General features: G+C 40.5%; 2 protein-coding genes across 2 annotated transcripts in view; one reads left to right on the forward strand and one right to left on the reverse strand.

Moving 5' to 3' along the window:
- Window positions 1-16,388, forward strand: part of LOC138963627 (adhesion G-protein coupled receptor G6-like) — a 29,351-nt gene extending 12,963 nt beyond the window's left edge. The window contains exons 8-13 of the mRNA XM_070335474.1: window positions 5,145-5,315; window positions 8,157-8,293; window positions 9,211-9,470; window positions 11,204-11,273; window positions 14,433-14,620; window positions 15,564-16,388. Of these exons, the coding sequence (XP_070191575.1) occupies window positions 5,145-5,315; window positions 8,157-8,293; window positions 9,211-9,470; window positions 11,204-11,273; window positions 14,433-14,620; window positions 15,564-15,817 (1,080 nt within the window). The 3' untranslated portion in view covers window positions 15,818-16,388. The remainder of the gene's footprint in view (window positions 1-5,144; window positions 5,316-8,156; window positions 8,294-9,210; window positions 9,471-11,203; window positions 11,274-14,432; window positions 14,621-15,563) is intronic.
- Window positions 1-21,280, reverse strand: part of LOC138965698 (uncharacterized) — a 268,534-nt gene that overhangs the window by 120,183 nt on the left and 127,071 nt on the right. The window lies entirely within an intron of this gene.

Here is a 21,280-nt window from a genome sequence, read left to right on the forward strand (position 1 = left end):
TGGCCACACTGCAAAACTTCATATCTGGAATACAACATATGATTCATTTAATATCACGAGAAAGAGAGAGAGAGAGAGAGAGAGAGAGAGAGAGAGAGAGAGAGAGAGAGAGCGAGAGAGAGAAAGAGAGAGAGAGAGAAAGAGAGAGAGAGAGAGAAAAAAAAAAAAGAGAAAGAGAGAGAGAGAGAGAGAGAGAGAGAGAGAGAGAGAGAGAGAGAGAGAGAGAGAGAGTCTAGTTAATTACTCATCTAGCCAGAAGTTTGTATTGCCTGCTTGTCTTCTTTACAAACATATCAAAAATCACAACAACAACAACAACAAACAAGTCGCGTAAGGCGAAAATACAACATTTAGTCAAGTAGCTGTCGAACTCACAGAATGAAACTGAACGCAATGCCATTTTTCAGCAAGACCGTATACTCGTAGCATCGTCAGTCCACCGCTCATGGCAAAGGCAGTGAAATTGACAAGAAGAGCGGGGTAGTAGTTGCGCTAAGAAGGATAGCACGCTTTTCTGTACCTCTCTTTGTTTTAACTTTCTGAGCGTGTTTTTAATCCAAACATATCATATCTATATGTTTTTGGAATCAGGAACCGACAAGGAATAAGATGAAAGTGTTTTTAAATTGATTTGGACAATTTAATTTTGATAATAATTTTTATATATTTAATTTTCAGAGCTTGTTTTTAATCCAAATATAACATATTTATATGTTTTTGGAATCAGAAAATGATGGAGAATAAGATGAACGTAAATTTGGATCGTTTTATAAATTTTTATTTTTTTTTACAATTTTCCGATTTTTAATGACCAAAGTCATTAATTAATTTTTAAGCCACCAAGCTGAAATGCAATACCGAACCCCGGGCTTTGTCGAAGATTACTTGACCAAAATTTCAACCAATTTGGTTGAAAAATGAGAGCGTGACAGTGCCGCCTCAACTTTCACGAAAAGCCGGATATGACGTCATCAAAGACATTTATCAAAAAAATGAAAAAAACGTTCGGGGATATCAATCCCAGGAACTCTCATGTAAAATTTCATAAAGATCGGTCCAGTAGTTTGGTCTGAATCGCTCTACACACACACACAGACAGACAGACAGACAGACAGACAGACACACACACACACACACACACACACACACATACACCACGACCCTCGTCTCGATTCCCCCCTCTACGTTAAAATATGTAGTCAAAACTTGACTAAATATAAAAAAGACAGAGAGAGAGAGAGAGAGAGACAGAGGGAGAGAGAGAGAGACTGAGAGAGAGAGACAGAGACAGATTTAATTACTCACCGAGCCAGAAGTTTGTATTGCCTGCTTGTCTTCTTTGCTTGGGGTTGCAGTTGCTTTAATTCATCAATGATTCCGAAATATTTCTCTTTCGGTAACAAGCACCTTTGGGTTTGTTGATACCTTTTGTACAATTCCTCTGTAAACTTCTTTTCCAATTCCATACTGGCTGTGTTGATCTACAAACTCTTTCTGTGCTTCAGCGAGTGTGATCGTGAATCATAATTGTGGAAAAAATTCTACAGTTAACAAGAGTTCACATAATGTGTATTGGTAATCGACAGAAAGCCGAGTGAGCTAGTATTCACATTCCGCATTTTCTTGACTAGCAGTCAGGCAATAAGGGTAAAAAATATTCACAAAGTTTAGTCATTTACGGGTAATGCCTACAGATTTTAGGCAATTCCGGTAATGACTGATCAAATCAGTCATTTCCGGAAATGACTAAAACTTTTAGTCATTACCCGTAATGACTGATTTCCCGTTTTGACTGTAACATATATGTTGAGTGTGTGTGTGTGGGCGGGTGGTTGTGTGTGCGTGTGTGCGCGCGCGCGCGCGTGTGTGTGTGTGTGTGTGTGTGTGTGTGTGTGTGTGTATGTGTACGGAAGGTGTTCTCGCGAAACGCAGAAATTTGTGTGGATTTTGCACAGACCTTTGATGTTATTGATCATTCTCTTCTTATCAGGAAACTGTCAATATATTGCATGCAATATACCACCATTAATATTCTTAAAACGTGTCTTTCAAATAGAAAACAAATAACATTTACTAATGCATCATATTCGAATGAAAGTACTTTAAAATAAGGGGTCCCACAGGGATTTGTTGTAGGCCCATTTTTGTTCTCTATTTGTGTCAACGATCTACCATTTTGCGTACGTAATAACTGCCAGTTGTTTGCAGATGACACTACTATACATTCTAGTCACAAGTCCTTGGATACTATATCACAAACTCTCAAAGAAAGTATTAATGGACAACTGAGTTGTTCAGACTTAAACCATATGTCTCTTAACCATACACAAACAAAATGTATGCTCATAACCACACGACAGAAGCAACACAATCTAGTATCGAGCATTCCGCCCGTTTATATTAAAGATCAAGTATTAGAAGAAGTGTCCAACCATAAAGTCCTTGGTGTAACGATTGATAATAATTTGTCATGGAATGACCACATTAGGTACATCTGTAAGAAACTGCTTTCAAATAAATATATCAGTTATCAAAAATTAAACACTTCCTTGAATCTTTACTCGCTGTCACGTTTCATAGATCAAAGAAGATGACTATGAACGGTCAGTTACTACTAACTAACTAACCACACCACGATCCACTCTCGCAGTCATACAAAAAGATAGAATCATCAACAAATATGAATTTCAGACGCCTGTTTATATACGATCTCGCCACCTCCCTCAATCCTTCACTTCAAGAGTTGTTTTACGTCCAAGACGTAAATAAGGGTAACTGACAAAAGCGCCAGTTAAAGTTTATTAAATTATAATAACACGCTGAGCTCGTGTAAAGACAGGGAAATCTAACTGTTCTGCAAAAAAGCACTGGTTTAAGCAGGTGTCACACCCCCACGTTGTCACCACTCAAATATAATCATAAATAATTACAGATGACTTAAGGGTGAAAAGCGCAATAACACGGTGCACTTAGCTTTCTGCCACGAAGTGGGCGACCCGTAAATAGTCTATCTCCACAACTGCTCCGCTGACTGTAGGGCCCGTTGGCGTGGAGCGAAGCAGGGAATAGTGTAGATATCAGGCGCCTCACTCGTAGGACGAAAGAAGACTGATGCAGCAACAGCAAAACAGCAAAACAGCGACACCACAACCCGCAACAGCTGCACCGCCACACCGCAATCCCGCAAAAATAAGCTGCAACATAAAGTATCTGTGCACTAAACATGCCACGCAACCCTTCATACTCCACCTTTAAACATGTCACCTTTACATAATTATTTCATAGAGTGCGTGGGCCTGCAAAAACGAACTTTTAAAACAACAAATCAGCTATTTTTCCACCTTCTCTCCATATCTGCAAAAAACATATACAGATTATACTTTTAGCGTCACAAAGAGCATGTTATGCGCTATCCTGGAGAGAACAACAGAGAGTATTCCATTCCACAAACATTGACTGTCAGCAGCGTTTAATAACGATTTATTACCTCAAACAGCTTATGAATGTGTAGCTCTCCTTAAGCGAATCCGCTTCCGTGTATGGCCTATCGTCCGTCGGCGAATTTGTAGCCAAACCCCTCGACCAAGCCTGCTTCGTTCTGCTCTGACGAAAAAGCGCGTCGACCTAATCAGTCTTCCAACGCGTTGAAATCCTCCAAATCTCAGTCAAGTAATACCTGACGACCTCGTCGTCAAAAAATATCTTGCAGCGAAAAGGCTGTCGATTCTCCGTTATTCTAAGAGCCCTCCTGTGCAACGCAGAGCAGGCACGTTGACAAAAAATATCACCACGTACGTGTTGAAAGCCCTCAACTCCTAGACGAGAACACACGACCTTAGCGCCTCAAAGTATATGCCAAATGGGCAGTCACAGTGTGCCTCCCCTAGCTGGTCAAAACCATCACGTGACTCCAGCAACCAATCAGCTATCGTCAAAAGTATAGCGCAATTTACCTTGACTTGCCAAGACAGCAGAATGTATCACGTGAAAACCCTGTACACAACATTACAGCTCGCACCCAGCCCAGGCGTGGAGGTAAACGAAATTAACGTGCTTTCCTCATCAGCGAAAACCAGTCGACAGTTGCGATAAGCACAGGCGCTTTGCATCGCAATTACGGAAAGGCACCCTACAAAGAGTTTCTTCCTCAATCCATGTCACCAAACCGTGACACTCGCGAAATATCTTTTTTTACAATCACATGTTGTCAAATATTCATTATGCATCCACTGTATGGGATTGTACAAATGCTAATGCTTTAAAACCTTAAGCTAGTCTTCACAGAAGAGCAGTTAAGCTTATTATGTCAGCAAAATCACACTCCTTCAGAACCTGATTATAAAAATATGCACGTATTACAATTTCAAAAAAGTAATGTATAATAAAGGTGTTATAATGCATCAGGGTTAGAACCAGAGACATTGCGTGATAATGTTATTTTGTACTATAACAGACTAAAAGTCATAACACCGACTCCACGTATTGACCTTTTCAAATCAAGCCTTCTTTATTCGGGTGCGGTCTTGTGGAACTCACTGCCAATTTATCATAAACATAAAACAAACACATACAGCTTTAAAAAACAACAACATTATATGTCACACATAATGCAACTAAACAAGTGCTGAATGGTTCATCAATTCATTTAAAATGTATGTACATGTTAAACAAAATGTAATACAATGCAGATCTAAATTAAGTTGACACTTTTTATCATTGACAATTGTACTTAAAATGCAGTACGACAATTATTTTCAAATGTGTATATGTATAAATACAGTTGTAATGTGTTAAGGTTGCTGTGATAGTTCTTTGATTATATTGGGTTTGTTCCTGTTGACCCTATCTTAGGGCGAGGGCTGGATGTAAAAAAACATACATTCTTGCTTAACTATTACCCTCGATAATAAAGATTTTGTCTTGTCTCGTCTTGTCTTGTCATGTCTTGTCATGTCTTGTCTTCTCTCTCTCCCTCTCTCTCTCTCTCTCTCTCTCTCTCTCTCTCTCTCTCTCTCTCTCTCTCTCTCTATCTATCTATCTCCCCCTCTCTCTCTCTATTTCTCTCTCTCCCCTCAAGCCTCATTATTACTTGCACACTTGTTGATTTATTTTAATGAATATAATAATGATTACTTCCATTATAGTCACTGTCAAAAGAGCAATCATTCCGAGACCTGAGTAGATGTGTGTTCTGGGATTTCTCACTGCAAGACGGGAAGGGGGCGTGGTCAGAGGAAGGTTGTCACCATAGCGACACCGTGCAAGGAAAGGTCGTGTGTGAGTGCAATCATCTCACAAACTTCGCTGTACTACTGGTCAGTGTCGTCTTTGGTATTGTAGTAATTCGGTTGAGTTGTGTTTGTCTGGTGTTTGTTTCTTATAACTTTATTGCTCAAGGAAGGTTGCTATTATGTCACTGTGCAAGGGAAAGAAGCGTGTGAGTGTGATATTCTCACAAACGTTTCTGTACTACTGGTCAATTATCGACTTGTAATATAGTGGCGCGTTTTCTGTTTGCTTGTTTGTTTGCTTGTTATCTTGCCTTTTTTTTTTAAGAGGACCGTTGTTTCTACAGCTTCACATTGTACACTCATTCTCAACGAACACCACCTTCTGGCTTTTTCGTAGACATTTGGCGTTTTTGTTACATTTAGTCAAGTTATGACTAAATGTTTTAACATCGAGGGGGGAATCGAGACGAGGGTCGTGGTGTATGTGTGTGTGTATGTGTGTGTGTGTGTGTGTGTGTGTGTGTGTGTGCGTGCGTGTAGAGCGATTCAGACCAAACTACTGGACCGATCTTTATGAAATTTGACATGAAAGTTCCTGGGTATAATATCCCCATACGTTTTTTTCATTTTTTTGATAAATGTCTTTGATGACGTCATATCCGGCTTTTCGTGAAAGTTGAGGCGGCACTGTCACGCCCTCATTTTTCAACCAAATTGGTTGAAATTTTGGTCAAGTATTGTTCGACAAAGCTTGGACTTTGGTATTGCATTTCAGCGTGGTGGCTTAAAAATTAATTAATGACTTTGGTCATTAAAAATCTGAAAATTGTAAAAAAAACAATTCTTTTATAAAACGATCCAACTTTACGTTCATCTTATTTTCCATCATTTGCTGATTCCAAAAACATATAAATATGTTATATTTGGATTAAAAACAAGCTCTGAAAATTAAATATATAAAAATTATTATCAAAATTAAATTGTCCAAATCAATTTAAAAACACTTTCATCTTATTCCTTGTCGGTTCCTGATTCCAAAAACATATAGATATGATATGTTTGGATTAAAAACACGCTCAGAAAGTTAAAACGAAGAGAGGTACAGAAAAGCGTGCTATCGTTGTCAGCGCAACTACTACCCCGCTCTTCTTGTCAATTTCACTGCCTTTGCCGTGAGCGGTGGACTGACGATGCTACGAGTATAATTATGGTCTTGCTGCGTTGCATTGCGTTTAGTTTCATTCTGTGAGTTTGACAGCTACTTGACTAAATGTTGTATTTTCGCCTTACGCGACTTGTTTAGCTTAATTTGATTACCAAAATGGGAAATTGGGTGCCCAACAGAACATATTTTTTTAGTTTTCATTTGATCTACACTGTAAGTTGACCAACTGAAACACTGTAGTTGACAAATGACGCAATAACGTAACTAACTATCATATAACACTATCATATAAGACTTGTATGCACAAATTCCACTCATACCAGATCAACACAATTTTACTTGCTTGTAAATCAATCACTAAGCCTTCCAACTGTGGTAATGATGTGTTTCTGCGTAGCAGCTAGGCTTGAGCAAATATACCACGGTTTTAGTGACTTGATCTAAAAAAACGCGCGGGGTTGAAATTTTTAGTGGTGTTTTTGAAACCTACGAACAGTGTGTTTACACATTACACCAGCGGCACCCTTAAATCTATACGTTCAGAAAAAAAAAACAAGTACATAGAACACAAACGAAAAGGCTGGACTGTTATAATATATAGTTGGTCTAACGACGTTTGAACATCTTGCAGGTCTTTGATCTAAGAAAAGATTAAAAAAAAATGCCTTTATTCAGTCAAGTGCAGATTACAGGGTATCCAAGGAATATATATTCCCATTGGTTAGAAAAAGAGCAGATCTTGCTCTTTCGAACGATATATGATTTGGCAATGTACACAATGTTTTAGATCTATCCCTGACGCATTTTGTCAACAAACATGTTGAAATCGGCATCATATTTTGGCCCGCAGATGACAGTATCGGAGATAACGGTAACGGAGATGACGGGCGCTCGCATTTTGCCTCATGACCGAGCCAAAAGACATCTGACGGCCCTGCTAATGATTTTTTCGTTGTATGCTCATATGAGCGAACACCATAATTATAACAAGATGGAGCATAAATTGTTTCTCATTTGCCAGAAAAAGCCGCAAACGGAGATGACGGTTATGGAAAACCCAAGTCTTCAGTTGTAAACAAAGACCTGTTCATAAACTAAAAACGTTTGAAGGTTGTTTTGAGCGTATTTGTGTGTAAAAGTCCCTTAAAATGGGATGAAAAAATATTCCCGAAAAAAGTTACTACACTTGCGCCTATTTCCTCGGACATTAATTTTACTCTTAGCCATGGCGAAGACTCACAGGGACTTCCTAGTGCACAAAAATGACTGCAGCAACAGCACTGACGATCGTGTCATTTAAAATGATAGTGCATGTGATTGGAAAGAGCTTGACATCTTTGTGTATTAGCTGCAGTGCCCCCGAGGCCCCCAGACAACGAAGAAAAGAAATCGTCGTTCCTTATTGACAATGAGCGTGTAGCGGAAATGTGCGTGTGAGTGTGATAATCTTTCCGAAAAGGCTATGTTGCCGGTCACTATCGCCTTTGTACTAGCACTTTAAGCTATTCATATGAAAAGGTTTTCTTCACTTTTAATCCCAATCTTAGCGGAAGGTTTGTTACTATGGCGACACAATGTAAGGTAAGAATGTGTGGAAGGGTGTTCATCTCACCAGTTTCGCATTGGCATGGCTGCCTCGCAAATATTTGTTTCTTTGATGAAATTCAGTTTTTAAAAATGGTCATATGTAACATCTTCAATGTGAGCAGTAGCCGATGAGGGTCATATTTTGTTAAATAGCAATGTGGTAATTTTTTCAGGACCTGTACGGACAGGAAAGCAGGAAAGAGAAGATAGCGACGATTCACAAGTCAGCCCTCTCGCTCATCTCTGTAGTTGGCCTTAGCCTGTCCATTGCTGGTCTGTCCGGCACTGTCATCTCCTTCATTGTTACCAAGTAAGTGTGATACATTGTATTGTTACCAAGTAAGTGTAATACATTGTATTGTTACCAAGTAAGTGTGATACACTGTATTGTTATCAAGTAAGTATGATACACTGCATTGTTATCAAGTAAGTGTGATACAGTGTATTGTTATCAAGTAAGTGTGATACAGTGTATTGTTATCAAGTAAGTGTGATACAGTGTATTGTTATCAAGTAAGTGTGATACAGTGTATTGTTATCAAGTAAGTGTGATCCAGTGTATTGTTATCAAGTAAGTGTGATGCATTGTTATGTTATTAGGTAAGTGTGATACAGTGTATTGTTACCAAGTAAGTGTGACACATTGCATTGTTATCAAGTAAGTATGATACATTGCATTGTTGACAGTAAACATAAAAACACATTGAGTATGGACTTTGCTAGGATTCGCTTTCTTCGTACAATTTGGGGAAATGGCCATTGCAGTTGTACAGCAAATTTGGAAAAGTTTGGTAAAGGTTTTCAACCATATCTATTCAATTCCAGTGTTTCACCGGGATTATTGTGTCTGTTTGGTTCTATTGAATTGCAGAGTTCTATTGAATTGTATTGCATCATCAAATCTCATCTCAACCGATCACATCTCATGTCCACAACGCTTATCTCATCTATCCAGACCATCTAAATTCTTCCAGGCGTTTCTAAATCCGATCTCATCTCATCAACTGTCATTACTATCATCTCATCTCGCCTCATCCCGAATAATCTCATCCAGTAATATCCCATCTCGTCTCATCCAATCTCGTCTCATCTCATCCCATCTTGTCTCATCTCATCCCATATCGTCTCATCGCACCCCATCTTGTCTCATCTCTTCTGCCTGCTGAGTGACAAAGAGCACCCAAAGCGGAGCCAAGGATACACTCAGACAACCGTTTCTGTTCACAGGAAGTTACACAGCAGTAACTCCCAGCAGACCTTGTTCAACATGGCGCTGGCCATGCTTCTATCATGGGTCACGTTCCTGGCGGGATTCTCACGCGTGCATGGTCACGTGAGCTGTATCTTGGTGGCGGCTTTGCTGCACTATTTGATCCTGGTGTCTTTCATGTGGATGATGATAGAGGGCATCCTGCTATTCCTTCAGTTTAAAGCTAGGATCGGGAGATTTAGCAGATACATGTTGAAAACGGCTTTACCAGCCTGGGGTACGTTATTGTAAGTTGTTGCTGTTAAGTGGTTGTTGGTTTGCTTCTTGTATTGTTGTGAGTGTATGTCTGGGTGTGTGTGTGTGTGTGTGTGTGTGACTGAGAGTGAGAGAGAGAGAGAGAGAGAGAGAGAGAGAGAGAGAGAGAGAGAGAGAGAGAGAGAGAGAGAGAAAGAGAGAGAGAGAGAGAGCGTGTGCATGTGTGTTTGTGTGTGTTTTGTGCGCGCGCGCGTGTGTGCGTGTGTGTGTGTGTGTGTGTGTGTGTGTGTAGATAGTACTTGTGCGTGTGTTTGTTTGCATGTATGCGATCTGTGTGTGTATGTTAGTGGGTTTTTGCTGATACAAACTGGTTAGTTTGATTGATTCATTTTTCGACTGGCGCAAACGCAGTGTCGGCAAGGGGGGGGGGGGGGGGGGGGGAGGCGTGACTCACGGCTGCGATTCCAATGGTAGCCATTCTCTATATGCGACGGCTAAACTGCACGTGTAAACATCACTGCACGCAAGCATACGGTTTTACGACGAAGCGCATTGCTCTCACCCATTCTAAAATACCTTTCAGCATGAGGGCTTTACGTGAAAGTTAGTACACAGGCAGTTGTATGTGATGGTTCTCTACCGTAGTAAGCACTAAGTATGACGCCTTGCTATCTGAGGAAAGAACTGTTCTGAAGAAAAGTGTTGAATCGACGTACTGACGCTGTTTGAATTTGCCATTTTCAAGTCACGCTGTATAGGGGTTACGGTCACGGATGCCGACAGTGATTTAGACGAAATTTCAAAGTCCCAAACTCAAGCTTGATTATTACTATTAAGGTTCTCGGGAACTAGGTGTATGCTTTGATTGGTCGAACTTGCAAACCGAGTTAAACTGGGACAACTGATTGGCTGGTCAGAACATATACACCTACATATTTTATGTTTACCATAAGTAATCAAGGTTAATCTTTATTCCAAAGATTTAAACGGCGTGCCGTAAGACACCTGTGCATTGTAGAGTTCTGTTTGTGATGGGTTGTGGCTGCTGCTGACTCCGTTTATGTTCTTGGTAACCTTTGCATACCCATAACACTTGTGATAGGGCTATTTATTAAGCTCAAAAATCTCAATCCTGTTTGATTTGGATTTGCCTTCAAAGATAATTGTAGTGCGTTGGGCTCTCGGTTACATTTAGCGCTAGCCAGCAGGAATGGGACTCGACATGACATGTTCAGGAATGGTGTCATGGCCACTGGTTCATGTTCGTGCTGTTCCCATCCCACGGACCTGGGAGGGACTTACAAACCGCTGGGCGGGTCCATGGTGGAGATTAACTTCATGCAGAGGGGGGCGAGTGTGAGAGGGAGACCATTGTGCACCGTTCACAACAGACTGTGCAGAGTTGTCTGCTGGCGAAGAGCGCGGACTTATTATAGCTCGATGTTTCTTGTACGTTGCCGGCTAGACACCTGTGAATTGTAGAGTTTTGTTTGTGACAGGGTCTGGCTGCTGCTGTTTCCTTGCATGTTCTTGATAACCTGTGCGCACTCTTTACAGCGTGATAGGACTATTCATTTAGCTCTAAAATCTCAATCCTCTCTGTTGGCTGTGCCTCCAAAGGTAGTTCTTGTGCTTCGGGGAATCGTTTACACTGGTACATGTTTTTATTTGCATTTCATGTGAATCGTTTCGACACCAATGACTCTTAATATGTGTGTTTACAAAATGATATTTACTATGTTTACCTATGTGCAGGTCTTCCTCTGATTCCAGTGATCATCATATTGGCCATTGACGTCAACCTCTACAGTGGTGGGGAACAATAGTAAGTTCTGTCTTTGTTCATTTGGAAATGAAGTAAGTTCTGCTTGTTTCGTAAAGTGGGTTGGGGGAGGAGAGGAGACGAGGAGGGGCTAGCTGTATCCCATGTGGACAATATAAACTTTTGTCATCATTTTTACGAGTTTTCATTCATAAATATCTGGGAAATAAATCTCATGTTCCCCATGCAATAACTAAAGGTGGTGAATGGGTTTGAGCTTTCAGGTGAAACGTGGATTGTCAAAGTAAAAGCCAATCAGGCTGATTCTCATCATTGTCACGAGTTTTCATTGACAAGCACCTGGGAAATAAATCTCATGTTCCCCGGGGAATAAATTCCCGGTTACCATAGTTGCAGGAAGCCCTATTACATGGATAATCAAAAGCAAACCCAATAGAAACGCTCGAGGATTCTTCGGCTCTTTTCATTGGCGTTTCCCCAGACCTAAACAGACGACAAGACACTGCTTTGCAAAGTTCCAAAAACCAACTGGCAAACTGGCAAAAGTAAACAAAAAAACAAAACTACTTCAATAAATTCGTCACAAACAAATGAAACCTACCGATATGTTATGTCTTCTTACAAAGTCACGGAGTGCGTGTATCTGTGTTTCGATACACAGACGTTCGGAGAAACACGAACGTCAAGTTCAAGTCATTTTGACCCGTACACAAGACGTTGTATCGATAAACGAAGCACAAGTAAGAAACAATAATAAAAGCAAAGAAAATAGCAACACGATATGCAAACATCTAACAAAGCCGAGCAAGCAGCATGACAGGTCTAATGACAAACAAAGAGGTACCGAGTCGGAAACAAGATCGCGATTCTTTCCTTCGCTGCACGACGCAAATCTTCTGTGACCTTTGACCAAACGTAGCTTCCACATTCGATCACCGTGCTCAGCTTAATATTTACAACAGAAAGCCGAGGGGGTGGAATACCGAGATGAACCTACAGAAATGTGCATCCTCAAACCTGACATATTCATCCCAACTCATTTAATGAACTCAAAAACACAGAAAGTTGCTTTCACACGCCATCTTTGATTGCCAGTGGTTATCAAACCGGGACCCGTGTGATTATCAGCACGGGACCCGTGTTTCAAAGCATGGCTCCCTGGGTTGATTGTGCACTTGTTTTCTCACTACCAAAATGATGACAAAAACGATGTTTGATGGTTTGTTGACAGACCAGCTTTTTTGTCGGTCCTCGGGGGGCATATCGACTTTTGTTTCATATTTATTGACCGCGGCCTTCGGCCTTGGTCATAAATATGAAACAAAAGACGATATGCTCCCCCTCGGACAGACAAAAAAGCTGGTCTGTCAACAACCCATCAAACATCTTATATTGTTTGATGTGTGGAACCATCGCGGCTTTGGATTTGTGTTTCCGAGGACAACGATTGTAAGCATTCACGCTCAAAGACCCAATCAATGTTGATAATTACCGCGGCGACTCATGGTCAATTTGCAAAATCCACAACGAAAAGTCATAAACACTTAAAAGAAAAGAAATATGCTCAACACTTACTGAACTCACAGGTATGATCACAGCTCTGTACATTTTCAGACTGGAAAAAAAGCGTCAACAAGCTACGTTTGACGTCACATACAAGTTTGACGTGTTATCTTGTGCTACTGTGACGATGCTTTGTGGCCCGGAGTTGGATTCTAAAAATTCGTCTCCCTGTGGGTGATTGTGCATTTTGTTGCACAACCAAAATGATGACAAAAACGATGTTTGGTGGCTTGTTGTCAGACCAGCATTTTGTTGTTGGTCCTCAGGGAGCATATCGCCTTTTTTCTCATTTTTATCAACCGCGGCCTTCGGCCTTGGTCGATAAAGATGAAACAAAAGACGATATGGTCCGCTTGGACCAACCAAAAAGCTGGTCTGTCAACAAGCCACCAAACATCTAATAATGCCATTTACAAGAGAAAAATACTCATTTATGCTATTTGTACTAGAGCACAAAACAAACCATTCATTTCCCTACCGTATTCAGAAAACAGATTGAGGTTACATGACGTAGTGTCTATACGGTGGAACCTACAACACAGACACCCACCTAATCAAATTCGCAAAATCAAGGTCGCGTAAAAATCGACAACAAAATCAGAACAACTACACAGAATAGACAAAACAATCAAATATGCACCCAAAACAGTTTGTACTTTACAACATGTGTTAGCACACATCACCGAAAGTGTGGAGGCAATCCGTTGAGCAGTTACTGAAATGTACCGGTTTTTGTCTCATTATATACCCTCTAAAAAGGCCTCAAACACCGCCTTTTACGGCTTCTCAAAGGAATGACACCTACACCATCCAGCATGTCATCATGTCATTGTCAAACAAGATAAGTAAACTGATTTGGACGCAGATTGGATTGTTCTTTCTACTGACGTGCAGAACATGCTTTGTTTTAGCAGTTCTCATTTTTTGTCAATTTTAACGCGGGAACTTTGATTTTGCGAATTTGATTTTGGGGGGTGTCTGTGTTGTAGGTTTCACAGTATAGACACTACCTCATGTTGACCCAATCTGTTTTCTGAATAAGGTAGGGGAATAAATGGCCTTTTCAGTCATATAATTGGTTCTACAATAAACGGCCTTATCAGAAAGATCTGCTCTCAAACGCATCTGCAATGTTTTTGCTTGGTAGCTGCAGCCGGAATGCAATTAATATGAAACTGCACGGAGCAGCCTCTCTAACGTATACAGAACCATGGCAAAGACCCTCTTTGTTATGCGCATCATAACACAGAGCACACACAACCTGAGAATGGACGTTGTGACGGTTTTCCGTTAAATTTGTGAACGTTCGTAACGCCATGAAGGCAAATGTGACATGTATGCAACTTTGCATGTTTAGCAAGTGATTGTGCCGCTGCATCTGTGCCAAGTTACAGAAACATGTATCTAGAGGATCAACACTTTATTCGTTTAAAGAGAGGTAATAAGTAGTGCCCCTGCCGTCTGTTGCACAACTCATTTTGAAGGACACTTACCTGACTTTTTTTCTCAGACTTTCTGTTCATAACCTCTGAACCCCAATTTTAAGATACCCTCCTTTTTTAAGACATGATTTTCTCAGCTTCATAAAGGTCTTCAAAATGGGGTTTCGTTGTATTATCTGAATGGTCTCATTCAAAGCTGCTGGATGTCTCGCATGCCGTTCTACTACGCCTTCCTGACCCCTATCGCCATCATGGTCAGCGCCAACATCGTTCTCTACGTACTTATTGTCGTCAGCATCTGTCGTCGGCGTGACATGTCGCACGGTGGCACCAGCTACAACGTCATCAGCATCCGGGCTTCTATCGCCAGCTTCGTCGTGCTCGGTGAGAAACAAATGGAGGAATACCAATTTAAGACTGTGTAGTACAACTTTAAAGGGGTCCTAATAACATGTCTGTTACTATATGCGAATATCTCTTTAACTGCACCGCATCCTTCTCAGACGAGATAACAATCAGTGTAACTTGAATAGATAGTTTGTGTCTAAATGTTTTTAGCTGGAATGTATAAGTGTGTTAACTCCTTGCAGTTCTTTCCCTTGAATTTCGTTCGTATATGAATGATGGATTTACAGGCGATGTTCGTTCACTTAGAGATATCAACACACCGTTTTGACAAGGGATCTTGTGTAATGAGCTCCGCGAAACACATTCCAAAACCAAATTACGTCCTTACCTGGCTTTTTTGGAGAAAAAAACGGAAGGTTTCAAACATGTCACGCAGTGAATGTTGTCTTTGACACAGTCTTATTTATGCTTTTTCCACCAAAAATGACCTAAAGTATTCGAGGCTTGGCAAAAACACCGTCCAAACACGGGTATTCGAGGGCTTATGCTGCAACATGACAACGCACCTGTGCATACTGCCTTTGCAACAACATATTTATTAGCACCTAAGGGAGCACTGCTGGTGTCGCATCCACCCTATTCTCTTGCCATGTCCAGATTTCAAGAAACAGCCGTGGGAACACGGCTTGAGAGCCCTGAAGACTATGTCTGAGCCTTCACGAGGGTCATACAAGGTATAGCTGATGACTGTGGTCCAAGGCCTGAACGAGGTCGTTTGAGATGATGGCCAGTTGGGTGTCGGCTGGGGAAGGATTGGTCTAGATAATAGCCTAGTTAGATTGTTGGTATGTGATTCCGTTTCTAAGATTATAAATAATTATGGAACAGCCTATGTACATTTGAATGAACAATGCAATGGCTCTTGTTGCTATTAATGTACTGTTCTTTTAAGTCTTAAGTCTTCTGTTTCCTACCACAGGTCTGAGTTGGGGTTTTGCCTTTTTTGCCATCGAGGACGCGCGCCTGGTGTTCCAGTATTTGTTCACCTGCACCACCGCCTTTCAGGGGATTCTCATCTTCGCCATCTTCACGGCTCGCGATCCCGCCGTGCGCCAGTTCTGGCTGGACCTCATCTGCAGATGCAAGCAAGTTAGGAGTGGGCCGCTTCCATTGATGCAGTCTGCTCCCAGTAGGCCAGTGACGAAAGAAACCAATTTCAACCGCTCCAAGTGAAATGCGGTATCCTTGAACCGTCGATGTTTGTATAGCGCAACTGCTTCGCGATGGTGAACAAAAGCAATGGGCTAGCTGTCTTGTACAGAGAGTAGACCCCGCTATTTCTGATTACTAGTCACACACACACACACACACACACACACACACACACACACACACACACACATACACACACACACACACACACACACACACACACACACACACACACACACACACACACACACACATGCACTTATATTCAGTTATGAACTGAATTAGCCCCGAACAGTGAGATCAGTACATACATACGAACGGAGATACTCGGAAACTCGAGTCAGTCGTTGCCACGCTCAAGATTTCAAGTGTAATATTTGAACATCTTCCTCGCCTACAGTGCGACAGAATAGCTCACAACACACAACGGCAGCGCTGACTGCCAGCACAGACACATAATGATCCAGCTGGATCTTCAAGCTAATTCCATATGACGCTACTTGAAACCACCTCCGGCTCGGGTGCCTCGTTGACCGGGAGCTAGAGCGCGACAACCACCCCTCCCTTGCGGTGGCCCTTTTCATTTTTGTTCTTTCTTTTTTTTGGGTCTTTTTTTCCCCCCATCTAAAGTCGGGGTCAAACCCGGGAACATGCCCCTAATGGTTTTACCGTGAGGGCGTTAAACATTGCTTATCATCACAGTGCGACAAAATAGCTCAGTTGGTAACGCGCTCGATCATGCATTAGTCCTTACTTTAGGGTTCGATTCGCTTCGCCGGCAATTTTATTTTTATTTTTTTCTGAACTCGTAATTCGTGTATTTTATTCTTTTGCTTCATTCAAAACGTTTTGGTTTATGAAATGAGTCGAAATAATAAAAAAAATTGCATAATTAGTAAGTACTTCCAAAATTACCCTTTTTGACTCACATGCGAAGCAAAAGTGAGTCTATGTACTCACCCGAGTCGTCCGTCCGTCCGTCCGTCCGGACGTCCGGACGTCCGGACGTCCGGAAAACTTTAACGTTGGATATTTCTTGGACACTATTCAGTCTATCAGTACCAAATTTGGCAAGATGGTGTATGATGACAAGGCCCTAAAAAACATACATAGCATCTTGACCTTGCTTCAAGGTCAAGGTCGCAGGGGCCATAAATGTTGCCTAAAAAACAGCTATTTTTCACATTTTTCCCATTTTCTCTGAAGTTTTTGAGATTCAATACCTCACCTATATATGATATATAGGGCAAAGTAAGCCCCATCTTTTGATACCAGTTTGGTTTACCTTGCTTCAAGGTCAAGGTCACAGGAGCTCTTCAAAGTTGGATTGTATACATATTTTGAAGTGACCTTGACTCTGAACTATGGAAGATAACTGTTTCAAACTTAAAAATTATGTGGGGCACATGTTATACTTTCATCATGAGACACATTTGGTCACATATGATCATGGTCAAGGTCACTTTGACCCTTATGAAATGTGACCAAAATAAGGTAGTGAACCACTAAAAGTGACCATATCTCATGGTAGAAAGAGCCAATAAGCACCATTGTACTTCCTATGTCTTGAATTAACAGCTTTGTGTTGCATGACCTTGGATGACCTTGACCTTGGGTCAAGGTCACATGTATTTTGGTAGGAAAAATGTGTAAAACAGTTCTTAGTGTATGATGTCATTGCTGTCAAGGTCAAGCATGTGAGTCGTATGGGCTTTGCCCTTCTTGTTTTAATTATTTGTTTAGTAACCGTGACATCGGCTTTGGTGAAAATTGATTGCCCCATAGGCAACACCGCGACTACATGTAATGATGATATAAAGAAAACGTACACGACACAAATACCAACGGGAAAAACGACGAGTCGAAAACTCGGGCACGTGGCAGTTATATTGGCAGTTCATATCTTAGTTTTCACGCCTCGATTGTGTAAGCCTCCAAAGCCGGTGGTCTCGAGTGCGAGTCCCCAAAGACTTGTAAATCACGATTTTTAAACTTTGTTTCTTCTTTTCTGAACTCTACGTACTTGTATGTTATTCTTTTTGATTTATCCCAAAGGTTTTGAGTAGTGTATTGAAAATCAAATATAGTGCGTGAGTGCCCTTGAACAGCTTTCCCAAAATTCAGTATTCTATTTTTAGTACAGGATATCCCCAAGAAAAGGTCAAAGGGCATATGTATCACCGCGTGTCGACTGCTGGTAATAGTAGATATAGAGAATACTACATGGCTTGCTGTGTCGTACCAGATTTACACGAGGGTTTGTTTTTAAATATTGAACTGCGAGCGAAAGCGAGCTGTTCACTATTTGAAAAAGCAACGAGTGTAAATCTGGTACGACACAGCAAGCCATGTAGTATTCTGTTTATCCTACATACTGTACTTACGTGTATTTTACTGAAAATGTCCTGCATTCGAGGCAGCTAAATTGAAGACGCTTGTTTTGGACCCTCGATCTCTTCTAAAGCCTCGTGCAATCTATTACGTCAAAGCAAAGAAACGTCACTCTGAAAGTGTGGTGTGACGTGTTAGTTCTAAAGATTCATCGAGGGTAATTAGCGAGCGCAATTTGTGTTTCTATAATGACGTTTGTCTCGGTGAATTTGGCATCATAAGCAGTGGAAAAACAGGTCCCTGCCAGACTTGCTTGACATGACCTCATTTACATGATATACACACGTGTGATTTGAACGATTATTATCTCACGGGTGTCTCTCACACGTATGTAGGATAAACATACTTCTAGTATAATAGGCTTTCCCGCAGTGGGGCACTGCGGTTATGAAATTAAAAGCCCCTCCTGTTTTTGGAACCGCAGGAGCTTTCTAGTTTGCTGTTAGGTAGATTTTTGGTTCCTCTTTCCTGTCATGCTCTCTTTTTCTTCATGAATTCTTTTCTTTTTTCTGCCTTCTTGCTCATTCACCTGTATTTTTTCCAAAAATCTCTTCTCTTGCCGCTTGTCTCGCGATTCATGTATAGTTTAATCTGTTAGTGTTCTGATGTAAGTCCAGCAGTAGATAGGTTAAGCCTATTTTAACATACTGGAAACTGGTAATCTTCCAGTAGGTATTAATTTAGTTTTACTAAAGCCTGCTGGGACACAAGTAATGGGTTAGTGCATTTGTAAACAGGAATCGCTTGACAAGTGGCCCCCTTCATCCCCCCCTTCCTCGTCCTGATATGGCTCTGCGTAGTCGGCTGGACGTTAAGCAACAAATAAACAAATATAATAGGCTTCTGTAAACAGAAAATAACGTTGACATGAGTGATCTCTCTTCCATGGACAAGTTCTAGATAATTGAGCAGCAGGTCTTACTTCGACTCTATGCATTATGTGAGAATGATCAGGCATGCCTTTATAATTAGAGTTACCTCCCTTCAATTAATAACAAAGTACGAGTTACCTCTCTTTGCTGCTAGAAATTTCCTCAACTGTCCGGTTATGTTTACGTTCTTAATTTCTTCTCCTCATAGGAGCAATAGCTAGAGCGTCTCTAATATTACTGGCATTATGTGTTTACTACTGGTGAACACCAGGCACTGAGCTGGCTTTGCACTATTTAGGCTGTATTCAATTTAGGCGATGTTCATAATCTGAGAAAGGAGTCAATGAATCAATAAACTAAAACCCAAGAGCACATCTGCGGCTTCTAGGCGGTGTGCATGCACACTATCTTGTTCCTGCTTCTTGCCATATCTGAGGTACGGCGACCACAGACAGACAGACACACACACACTTACATTCTATTGTATAGACTTAGCAGTCAGGATCGCGGGGTATTTTTTTTTTTTTTTTTTATTCTCTTTTTGTACAGTTTTTTTTGGTTTTTTTTACATGAATATGCTGTACATTACAGGACATCACCTAACCGAAAGGACAGAATCATATAACAGAAAAGCACACTTGGACAATTACAACATACATGGGGTGGGAAGATGGAATGGGGAGGGGGGGATGTTCAGTGGTTTGGTGGTCGCATTATCAAAAGGTTTTAAGAACGAAACAACCTAAGGGTTACATCAAAACGTGCATATACAGGCGCCAATCCTTGTAGAATTTATCTACTGTATTATTCACAACTGCGTTATACTTTTCACATATAAATCTTTGCTTAAAGTTTCTACTAAATGTCTGAAAATGAGGGGTCTTTTTGTTCATTTTGGAAATATATACATGGTGTTTGGCACAGATTAATAACACATCAAAAGCTTTATCGGTGACTACATTGTTCGCCACTCCAAGAAGAACCAGTTCTTTAGACAGTTTTAAATTGTCACAATGGGTGCAATTCGCCTTTAGCCAATTTACAAATTCTATCCAAAAAGTCTGCACTTTATCACACTCCCAAAACATATGTAAAAGGGTTTCTTCATTTCTACCACAAAATGTACACAATGACGTATCCACAATTTTTCGCAAAAATAGAAACCTTTCTGTGGGCAAAATTCTGTACAATAATCGGTACTGGAACCATCTCAGACAAGTGTCATTTGTTGTTTTAAAAACATGTTGAAAAATAGCCTTCTTATCTAACAAACAGTCTAAAGATTCAGACCATTTTTCGATACATTTTGGGACCGTAGTATGTTCAATCAGTTTTTTGTAAATAAGTTGTGTCTTACCTTTACAAATACATTTCCACACAATGGGCTCTGTCATAATAAAATGTTTATCAAATTCTAAGCCGATTTTTCTCTGATATTTCTTAACAGCCTGGATTACACCTTGATACAATACAAAATCGCCTCGCACATTTGGATATTTGATTTTAAACGCATTATAGGATAAGTATCCATTTTGTCCCAAAATATGACCAATCTGAGCTATTCCATTGTCGATCCAATTTTGAATGTACACTGTCTTTTTATCTCTCCGAATATTAACATTATAATGTAAACATTCTGATACAAAATCGTTAAAGGTTATAGGGTCACATTTTCCATGTAGTTTCTTATAATGTTTAAAAACATTGGTCCAAAATGGGTTTTCCATTCTCTGCATCAAAACATTTGCAAATTCCTCTCCTCTCATATTAATTGTTGTAACAGATGGACATGCTTTAAACAATAGTCTTGATATTAATCCAGTAAGACCATCAACTCTTTTTAACCAAACAATTTTTAGAGATGACAGAAAACTTTTCACGTCAATCATCTTTAATCCTCCATCTTCATAGGGTTGGGTAACCGTAGTTCTTTTAATTTTATCTCTTTTTCCATCCCAAAGAAATTTGAAAAAAATATTATTTAACTCCATCATAAACTGTTCGTCTGGATCAGGTAAATTAGTAAACAAATGTGTCAATTTGGAAATAGCCAAGGTTTTTAGGACTGTTATTTTACCAAAGGGTGTCAGGTTCCTTCTGGTCCATGAATTCAGAAGTTTTTGAATTTCCTTTAACTTATTTCTATAGTTAAGAAAAACAACCTCGGATACATTCACCGAAAAAATAACGCCAAGTGCTCTAAAATTATCCGGGTTCCAGG

The sequence above is a fragment of the Littorina saxatilis genome, linkage group LG4 (genome assembly GCF_037325665.1).
Source record: "Littorina saxatilis isolate snail1 linkage group LG4, US_GU_Lsax_2.0, whole genome shotgun sequence".
NCBI lineage: Eukaryota > Metazoa > Mollusca > Gastropoda > Littorinimorpha > Littorinidae > Littorina > Littorina saxatilis.